Below are 10,511 nucleotides of genomic sequence, written 5' to 3'. Positions count from 1 at the left end.
CAAAAATATCATTTCTTTGTTTCTTATTATGTATTAAATGATTCACTCGTTCATGAAATACATGTAACTGATAAAATAACTTTGACTCTCATGCTGTGCATCAACAGCTTTCATTCCAAGTCAGTAGATGGTGGTAAACAACCATGACACCAGCTCTGTGTTATTTCCACTCCACGCCAGAGGGTGGCAGCATTATGGATGAGAAACACAGTCGCACTCTAACATCCGTCAATAAACAGAACACCTTCAGCGCTGTGCTGCCTCGTTTCATAACAGTAAACTGAGCAAAAAGTCGCGTTTCTCTGTCTTCTGTCAGTGACTGTCATTTAGGATTAATGTTTGTCAGAGAAATGACTTGCATAAAGCAAATATTTTCTCGCAGACCTCGAATAAAAGTCGGACGGCCGCTCGGTGCAGCTCTCACCTCCTGCAGATGTTTTCATGCCGAAACAGTAAGAAATGATTGTTGGAATAAAATAAACTTATGGTTTGTTTTGTTTTTCTCTCGAACATTTCAAACACGGTGCATTTAAACTGACCTTACAGTTACACCTGTTCACCTCGCAGGTGAGGCATGAATCCAGCGGTCTTCCCATAGTTCATCACAACGACTACGTGTGTGACCTCCCACCCAACCACAGGTTTCCTATGGGCAAGTTCCCGCGGGTTTTCCACTTTTTAATCAAAGACCAAGTCATTACAGAGAAACAGGTGAGTTACTCATTTAAAATTTCAGTATAAAATACAGTTGTGATGGTTATTATCATATGTCAGTATTATTAAGTGAGAAGGTGTTGACAATATTCTTGATTAGTCCATTAATTGACTACAGTTTCTCAGTGACTACGCTGCTTCCCCCTGTTTTTATGTCTCTGTAAATTAAACATAAAAACATTTGAAGATGTTAACTCAGGCTCTATTTTTATAGAGTAAGTGGTAAATTAGGAAAACCAGCAATAGATTAATTGATATTGAGAGATCATTGTTGGTCACAAGACTGACTGATATTATCAGTAGCAGTTGTACATTTTCCTGTTAATGTGAATTTCCTTCTTCACAGTAGGTGTGGGTCCCTGAAATCGCCTCTAAGGAGTTACTGAGCTGTGTGCACACTGAGGAATACTTGAACAACTTCATAAGTGGGAAGACAAATGAGCAAGAGCAAAGAAGGACAGGTTTCTCCTGGAGTGAGGGAATAGTGAGACGCTGTCGATATGAAACCGGTGAGGAGGAGGTCCGCGTCACAGGTGGCTTGACAGCTGCATGCCCTGGAGAGCTTACAGGAGTTGTTTCACCTTGTCTCTTGTTGACAGGTGGGACCGTTCTAGCTGCTGAAGTAGCTCTGCACAGGGGCCTGGCCTGCAGTACGGCAGGAGGAACGCATCATGCTTTTCCAAGTTATGGTTCAGGGTTTTGTCTCCTCAATGACTTAGCAGTTGCAGCCAAATACCTGATGGGCAGCTCTTCATCCAAGAGGAAGGTTCTGATTGTGGATCTAGATGTGCATCAGGTGGAGTTTCAAGTACCAGTATAACACTTTTCCTAAAGGTTTTGTCATTTTAGTAAATACTAAAACATCCATCTTTTGCATCCAACAGGGTGACGGCACAGCTTTCATATTTAAAGAGGAGCCGTGTGTGTTTACATTCTCAGTGCATTGTGGGAAAAACTTCCCCCTCCGTAAACAACAGAGTGACCTAGATATCAGTGTGGAGGACGGGCTGGAAGACAAGGAGTACCTCTCCACAGGCATGTCAACAGAGGCCATAAGTATAAATGTGATATGTTTACAGCCAAATAGTGTTGCAGTCAAGTCACTTTATCTTATTGTCAATTACTAAAATCTATATAATAGATATTTATCTGTTTTCTTTGAGCTAGGTTCAGAGGAGATGATCACATAAAACTACTTTACTGTATTAAGCAGTATTTAATTTTACTATGAATGAACTAACATTTCATGGTGTCTCAACAGTGGAAGCCCACCTTCCCTGGCTGCTTGAGACTTTTCGTCCAGACCTGGTCCTGTATGACGCAGGTGTCGACCCTCATTGGGAGGATGAACTCGGGAGGCTCCGTCTGACCGACCAAGGTGAGCGGTAACTGTACACACAAGTATCTCTATCCATAAATCATTTCTAGACTTTTTGGTTGACTGTTAAGTGTCTCCCAGGGCTGTATCAGAGAGATCTGTATGTGATGAAGACTGTGGTGAGCAGAGGCGTTCCTGTTGCTGCTGTCATTGGAGGAGGATATTCAAGAGACATCGACAAACTGGCGCTCAGACACTCTATCGTCCACAGAGCAGCAGCTCAGGTAAAGGAAACGCAGGTGTTTAAACGTGTTGCCAAACAACCCATTTCAACACAGAAACAGTTACATAAACCAAATGTCACCTATTTTTTTAAAAATTGAATATAAGTCATTAATGTGATTATTCATGTTTTTATTCCAGGTTTGGAGGGAGTGTGGAATGTAAAATCATCATCTCCTGAATCAAGAGGATCCTCAAAGCCAAACTGATACTGATCTTTCGGGGGCCAGTATTCATTTTTGGGGGAAAAAACATATAATGTGAACCACTACTTCTATACTATATATTTATATGCTGAACATGCAACAGCATTTAATTTCTGTCAAGAATTCTGAAAAGGATCATGGAGACAATGGACTTAAAAGTTTTATATAATATTTTACACAAATTATGTAATTCTAGATTTTGAAACTACCTCTTGCACTTGTTTTTGAACAATGGTATACTGGCATAAGATATTTGCAGCAAACCAACATTCTGTATGTGCTAAGTCAACCCCTCAGTATATCAAGCGAGGTTACTGTAATTTGGAATGTGACTCTTTAGTACAGTATGTGGTACACTGGCTGAAGAGTGACTTAAGAGGATGTTGAACTTGCTGTTTACCTCATCAAAATACTGTGTAGTTTCTTCTGTAGTAGCAATTATTTCTGTGACTTTAAATATACTGAACAATACACTGCATGGCTGTCACACATGTTACCAAATTATTACATGCGTCACGATATATAATGTCAGCGAATGCAGCACAACAACATTCATGACCAAAATATTTAATAAGGAAAAACAAAGTCAAACTTAAAAGCATTTACATCAGGTCACATTAGACATTAAGGTACCACTGTTACTTAAGAACAAACACAGTTGGTCCACACATACTGTACTGATAAAGATATGCACCATCCTTGGCACAATGGATAGATTCGCCAGTATGTTTCAAGTTTCATCTATATTTGTCATCCACTGACATCAAGCAGCGACATATTTGTGGTACAGTGCAATGTTTATTCACAGTATATGAGGCAGTTGATTTGCTGAAACATACTAGTGGTATATTCAGCTTGTTACAAGACAATACATTACTATTACAAATGTCAACATCAAGCACACACGCACATACTGGCAACACGTTCTTTGAAACACTTGGGAGAGTAAAACACAACAAGCAAATGTCACGAATGTTTTGGAAGATATTCTGCACGACTTTGAGCTCTTTTCTAATAGTGTTTATGATAAATTACACATGAGCAGTTTACAGAAAGTCCCACCAAAAAGTACATAACAGATACTTGCTGCAAGTTTAGCTCCTTGAATTTAGAGTTAAGGAACGTGCAATTGTAAAACAGGCAGACAAGAATAAACTCAAGAATTTTCCACTGAAATCAATGCATTAAAACATATAAGAGCAGATGGAAGATTCTACTGTAGTCTCACAAATTCCCCTTTTGCTGATATTATAAAAGTCCAATTTCTTAACATCTCCCTCGCAGGAATGATCTTTTAAAAGAGTTAAAATCTTGGAGCTTGATGATTAAAACAAATTCTTGACACTAAAAGGGAACATACACTGGATATCTGGATACTGCTTGTTGGTTCCATGTATTGAAATTGAATAAATACTTTAAAAACATGGTGTAATATACAGTGGTAGCCATTGTTGAACACTGCCATCCTATGTGCAAAAACATACATATAATGCTAGATATGGATCAGTCTGTCACACAGACTACTTAACTTAAAACTAAAAATAACAATTTCCAAACAGTTATGTAGAGCCTTGGATCAGTGGAGTGGTTTATTTTAGTGTTTAGTGTTAACTTCAACAATGGCTACATCTGTACCTTTACATACTTTTCAGTTACAAGAAGTTAATAATCATCAAATGTGTGATTCAGTGCTAAAACTTGAGGCAGAGTTGATGCAAAGTAAAATCAAACGTATTTTAAAATCAGATTTTCCACAACTGAACCTTCTCTGCCACCACACACCAGTTGGCGTGATCAAAGTAGGTTTGTTTGACATGAAGCTCTTCGACATAATTCTCTATCAGCTCTGCCAGCTCTCCTTCCCTGAAGACGTGATAGTACCTCAGGCAGGAGCCTTCCACCTGTCCCTCGCTCCCCTGAGGACTCTGTGTGCTTTCCTGCAGCTCTTTTCCCGGTGGCCCTCCATCACTTTCGTCTCCAGACTGCTTCAGGTGCTCTTTCTGGAAAGGCACCAGATCTGGCAGGGCCAGAGAGCCACACTCCTGGGTTAAAGATACTGAGGCACTCTGGTTTTCTGTGCCGTTGCTGTTAGGGGTGTTGTTGTTATTGTTGCTGCTGCTGCCTCCAGAACCGTTTTGTCCCTTGTGCAGGTCTGTGACCGAGTCAAAGACGTCCTCCTCTGATCCGATAACAGACGGAGGGGAAAAGAAGCTGGAGACCTGCTTGATGAGCCCTCGTCCTCTCCCACGGTGGGTCGCCTTGTTCCCCTCATTTTCACCTGTGGGTGAAGATAAAGTGCTCAAGTCTCTGGAGGACGACCGGGAGATGGCTAAACTTCCAAAGTCAAACACAGAATCCAGAGACCTGGAGAAGAACCACAGTCTCTGAGTCCTCTGCTGCGGCGTGGTGCAGGTCAGGTCTTCTTCGTCTGCAACGGAGGATGTGCTTCTAACCTTCCTGTGCTTGTCAGTGTTGTCTATGGCTTCGCTCACACTCTGCGCTGTGGCCCTCCTTCTGGGTTTGGCATGCTCCCTGCTGAAGCCGGAGGACGACTGAGGGTTGGGGTTCCAGGGAACAAAAATGTCCTGTTTCTCAAATTTACGACGTTTCTGCTCCATGGCCCACACATAGATCATGATGCGTCCGCCCACTCGCAGGGTGCGAGCCATCTCCTTTATTGCTCGAATACGACGCTCTTTGGTGGACAAATGATGGATGACTGTGACAAAAATATTAATTTGTCAGAATTAAGTGGGATGGTGAGTAGGCATGATGCTGTGTCACATTCAGCACTTGCAGTCAACAAACACATTATGTACACTGTGTATGGCGCACAAGATAAATTAATAGCGTGGGTGTCTGCTGTCATCTTTGGTCCTAATTACACTCTTGTTGGAGGACACACATCAATTATTTCAGTGTAGGCTCAGTAACACAAGCTCAAGGTAAACTGGGGTTTGTCATTATTATGAGTTCATTTAATTTGAGGTGAGTGGCAGCTGCATCAGTTGAGCTTCATGCATTTGAAGGCAGTGATTTGTTACTGAGTGAGAGGAATCAACAACATCCAAACATCGCTTTAACTGTTTGTGTGTGTGTGTGTGTGTGTGTGTATTACCTGCAATAGATAGCACAGCGTCGAAGCAGCCATCTCTGTAAGGCAAATGCAGCCCGTCACACATCTGAACCTCGTGTCCTTGGCTCCAGGCAAAGTCCACCAGGGGGCGACAAACATCGCACCCCAGCTTGAACACCTCCTTGTTGATGTGGAGATACTTGCCATTGCCACAACCTGCCAAGGACAAGGCAGTCATTTAAAACACTAGAGACGGATTAAGAATAGTAAGTGGTCTGATGAACGGAAGCAAGTTTTAGAATTACATGTTGTGTTTCCAAAAAAAAAAAAAAAAAAATGGCAGAAACGCAAATCATGTGTGAATAATCTGGTGTCATGTGACAGTCAAGATTACAATACTTCTGGAGGTGACACTCACCAATGTCAGCGACAATGCTTCCTGCCTCCAGGTCCAGTAGGAACTGTCGTACCTTTGGCCAGGCTTTATAGCGGCTGTCATTGAAATATGGAGCAATCTTGTCATAGACACTGTGCACATGGTCTCGCTCGAGCTGGCTGGCAGCCTCCTCCATCATGTTTGTCCAGGCTGCCTCATGCAGCGGCCTCACACCATCATGCCTGCGGGGAAAACACGTCTCCCTGCTTATTTCCAAAACGATAAATCTCACAAATAGTTACTCCACTTAATTAAGGAAACTCAAAAATAGCAATGTCGACCCCCCTGAGGGGAACAGCGCTGAGGTGCTCTTCTCTACATGCTTGTTAAGGTCCAACGAGGTCAGCGGGAAACCTTAATCAGCAGACACACTCAAACATCTGTCAAGCACCAGGGGTAATTTAACACCAAACCCTCCACTTTGTACTAGAAGGACCTGCCACAGTCATGATTGGTAACCTCTCTCACATCCACCCTGTCATCCTCCAGGAGGACAGACTAATGTTAAGCACTATGGCACTAATACAAGGCATCGGGTTGAATTTGTAATCAATCATCTCTAATTGTGAAAGAAATAGGATGGGGATCATAAATTAACTAACAAGGTAACAGCAAGGAGGAAGTCCCCATCTTACAGAGCACACAGCAGGTCCATTTCCACAGCAGCCATCTAGAATCGTTTTTACGGTGATGCGGAAGCAATAACTCATTTTGGCAACAAGATGCAAAACAAACGACATCAATCATGTCTGAATCAAAGTCGCTTTTACAAAGATGTGAAACACTCAGGTGGTGGACACCAGGCTGCTGCTGGGTTTCATATATCATAATATTTCATTCAGTGTCACAGGCTATGGGGGACTTCATCACCAGCACATGCTTTAGGAATCACTTTGAGCTAAAATGATCCTCATGGCTTGCAAGGACGACTTTCAATTTCTCTGGAAATTCAAGGCTAATATATAACACATGAGGATAGATCTTCAGTCTGATTGCATTATTTTCCATCATCTGGCACCACTGCAGAACTGAATATCACTTAACTGTGTTACATGCTACAACATGGAAAAGATTTTTTGTTGCTTTTTTGGAAATGTAATTGGCTACTTTCATACTCCTTTCACAGTTTTTTTTTTTTTTTTACTATTAGGAAATCACATTATATATAAATGATCATACATGTATTTATTTAAGAACTCTATAAATAATAGCTCATGACATTAACAAGTATTTTAAAGTTAAACTTTCAGAGATGCATCATAGAATTTCAGGTTGAATTGCAAATTTAGGGATTATGTAATTGTGATGTTTGTGTTATGTCTGCTGTTCACAGCTCCCACTGCAGTCATCTCAGTTTATTAGGATGCGGCCCACAGCTCCTGCAGTGCTGCTGCGGCTCCCTCAAGCACTATATGCACAAAGAGTTTTTTCTTTTTTCTTTTTTACAGCGTTATCCAAAGAATATGTGTGTGTGTGTGTATGCAAGTGTGTTTACAAAGCTGAAGAATTTAATCCAAAAGTAGTAATTTTCATAATATTTTCAGAGCTGACTTTGTCATGGGTAAATTCATCACAGCCTGGCATCAGTTGGTTTTAGTATGTCAGAATAGGCACAAATTTGCTAATAGAAAAAAAAGCTATTAAAGCAAAAAGCTATTAGATCACATGGAGTGCATTAGTGCACTACAGGGTTACATCTGTCTGTTCCTTTCAAACTGTTGACAGTGATGCAGTCAGGACTGCAACACACATTTTCAAATCAAACTGAGCAATATGACAAAGATTTTCTGCTCCATGTGATACAGACATGATTTGCTCCTTTGAATCCCATGTGACAGATGAAGGTGGTCAGTGGCAATCCATCCCAGCAGACATCCATTGTATATCACTGCCATCATGGAGCCGTCATATGTTGCGAAATCACTAAGCAACATATAACATATAATACAATTTTGGCAAATATGCCAGCAGGTAGTGTTGAAAAGCTGTCACCATTTATCTCAAATTGCAATACACATTTAACTATGATGCACTTAAGTTAATGAATGCTTCCTCCACAGTGTGAAAATCTGCTTATGATGGTTTTGGTGCTCTATTGGACATCATTCAATTTGTAAATTACAAAGTTTTGGGTGTAGGACGAGACCATCCACTTATCTTACTTATTCTACTACTTACCTGGCTTTTGTTTCTATATTTTTTATCTGTCTGTAAAGAAATTCACAATGGCATGTCTAAACCGGAGCAACACAACCTAATGAACCATGTAATGCCACAGTGCACTGTGCTGATGAGGTTAACCAGAAGGAAAGCTATCAGGCATCTCTCCTCCACCTCTCTTAAAAGACATTAAACTGATATGTCCTTGAATGTAATATTCACTGCTGCCCACTATGCACCAGTGTACACACACTGAGCATCCCTGTGAATATTAACCACAGGATATTAGTAACAAAAGCCGGCCTGCGCTACATGAAAAGCAAATATTTCAAACTGACTGTCAGAGCCGTACCCTCACTGTGCATTAACAGGCTTGTCTGTGCACTCCTCCGTGGGTAAATATAGTGTGTGCAGCATCCCATCTTCCTTCCCTCAGACCTATTTCTGGAGCACCATCATCTGCATCATCCCAGCCAAGTGGAAGGAAAACATCCCTTATGTAACATTGTAATCTGGCCTCGTTCAGTATTGTCTGCGTTCAATTCCGCCTGAGTTTCCCCCTCTGCTCTCTAAACTGTGGTAGTCCTTGGCTAACATTATGTAAGCGGCAGCTGGGGAAGCACAGAGCTCTGCCTCTGACTGACAATGGGGACTAAAATTAAATCAGAGGACAGAGGTGCAACGTCTGGCACACAGATTTGTCCAAGGTATGGTACATTTACTGGATGTAGATACAATCAGACACTGTTTGTAGTCTTATGTGGTTGGATGTAGCTTTCCTGGAAAATATCTAAACATCAATAAGTTCCATAAGATATTTTTGGTCAAAACAGATTCCTTAAGCCACAACATTTGCCTTTAAACCTTCACTATTCTGCACATATCTAACTTTAAACAAATGCTCCCTGACCATGTTGATAAGTGAGCCCTCAGGTCAGACCTCAGCAGTGCTTTGATAAGATTATTATGAGCAGACAGGGCTGCACAGTCATTCTGCCAGCTGCCACAAACCTGATGCTTGAAAACAGGGAACCACAGAGAACAGGTTTACCCATCAGGTATGCCAGCAGTTAATGAGTCAACATCAACATGTGGTGAGAGGTAGTCTGCTAAACTTAGACTCCAGTCACTGCTGTAAGCGTCTATTGTTCTCTCGGAGCAATTTACTGTAATATGATTTTTTTTTTTTAATGCATAAAATTATTGGTTAACGTACTCTTTAGAGTACGATTTAGATGTAGAGCACAATCACTGAACAGGCAAAGTTCAACTCAATTAAATCAGAATCAATGAGACAGCGTGTGTCGTTTTTAGTGTAATCGAAAATGCAGCCAAATTTATGCAAATTTAAGAATGGATTATCAGGCTTGTTCCACTACTTAATGCCTCATCAAAGTTTCTTAAATTGCCGGATTCGAATCTGAATAAAAAGTAGAATCCAAGGTCAGATTTTTAGAGGCATTCAACCGACCAAAATCAAACTTACACACTGCAGTAACTGCTCTAACCATGTCAATGTCTGCACATCCTCTCCAGCATCCTTCTGATCCACCGAAAATGTAACACTACTTACCGTGCGTGTACACCGCCGTGCAATTGTCCGCCTCTGTCCTCGGGTCGCTGGAGGTAAACTTCCCTCTCTGCACATGCGATTCATCTATAATATCGATCTGCCATGAGGATCGGAGGCACGCGCTCGACGCGGCGGCACCGAGCACATTATCAACGACTACGTGAGGACGGACAACGTGAGGCGAAAAGATTACCTGCCGTGTGTGTCCGCCAGACGTATACTCCGCCGCCGGACTGTATCAAATCCATAGTATGTTGAGCCCAACAGTTGTCAAGGTTGGAAAAATTTCCAACGAGACTTCCGGTGAGTTGTTTCACAATGAAAGCCTTATTCGTGACAGTGTGAAACCGCTGCAAGTAAATATTGAGTGGTAACCCTATATTTTTCATACAAGCTTTCCCTCTGTCATAATGTTTATTCCACACTGACGCAATAATTGTAACTCTAGGGGAAAGTAGAGAATGGCTATCTGTCAAAGTCTCATTTTTTCTTTGGTGTTGTTGTTACTTTATTTTATTTTATTGCTGCAACACAACAATGTTCTGCATGAAATAAATAAAGTATTCTGATTCTGATAACAAGCAAGGATAATATATTTTACAAAAAATAACTAATCACACTCAGGTAAACCAAATATTGTACGACTGAGATAATTCACTGTCATGATCATCTCAGTCCTCCAAATGATAGGAGGATAATTGCTTGAAGAAGGTCACTAACTGAAAACTTGCCACAATAAATGCACA

The 10,511-nt window shown here is 41.2% G+C and overlaps 2 protein-coding genes across 2 annotated transcripts; one reads left to right on the top strand and one right to left on the bottom strand.

Annotated features, from left to right (window-relative positions):
* The first annotated feature begins 232 nt into the window (after window positions 1–232).
* Window positions 233–2,943, top strand: hdac12 (histone deacetylase 12). The gene is made up of 8 exons (XM_018665308.2): window positions 233–452; window positions 568–711; window positions 1,064–1,223; window positions 1,314–1,510; window positions 1,599–1,749; window positions 1,976–2,092; window positions 2,174–2,316; window positions 2,456–2,943. Exons 1-8 carry the CDS (start codon window positions 336–338, stop codon window positions 2,477–2,479), a joined length of 1,053 nt encoding a protein of 350 aa, XP_018520824.1. The 5' UTR covers window positions 233–335; the 3' UTR covers window positions 2,480–2,943.
* Window positions 2,944–3,071: 128 nt separating this feature from the next.
* trmt9b (tRNA methyltransferase 9B) lies at window positions 3,072–10,361 on the bottom strand. Its single transcript, XM_018665299.2, has 4 exons — window positions 9,766–10,361; window positions 6,015–6,214; window positions 5,639–5,812; window positions 3,072–5,239 (listed from the first exon to the last, which is right to left on the bottom strand). Exons 2-4 carry the CDS (start codon window positions 6,169–6,171, stop codon window positions 4,263–4,265), a joined length of 1,308 nt encoding a protein of 435 aa, XP_018520815.1. The 5' UTR covers window positions 6,172–6,214; window positions 9,766–10,361; the 3' UTR covers window positions 3,072–4,262.
* Window positions 10,362–10,511: the final 150 nt, after the last annotated feature.

This window comes from Lates calcarifer, linkage group LG21 (assembly GCF_001640805.2).
Source record: "Lates calcarifer isolate ASB-BC8 linkage group LG21, TLL_Latcal_v3, whole genome shotgun sequence".
Lineage (NCBI taxonomy): Eukaryota > Metazoa > Chordata > Actinopteri > Centropomidae > Lates > Lates calcarifer.
The sequence above is the reverse complement of the archived record's forward strand: the minus strand, read 5'-3'. Positions and strand labels throughout refer to the sequence as shown.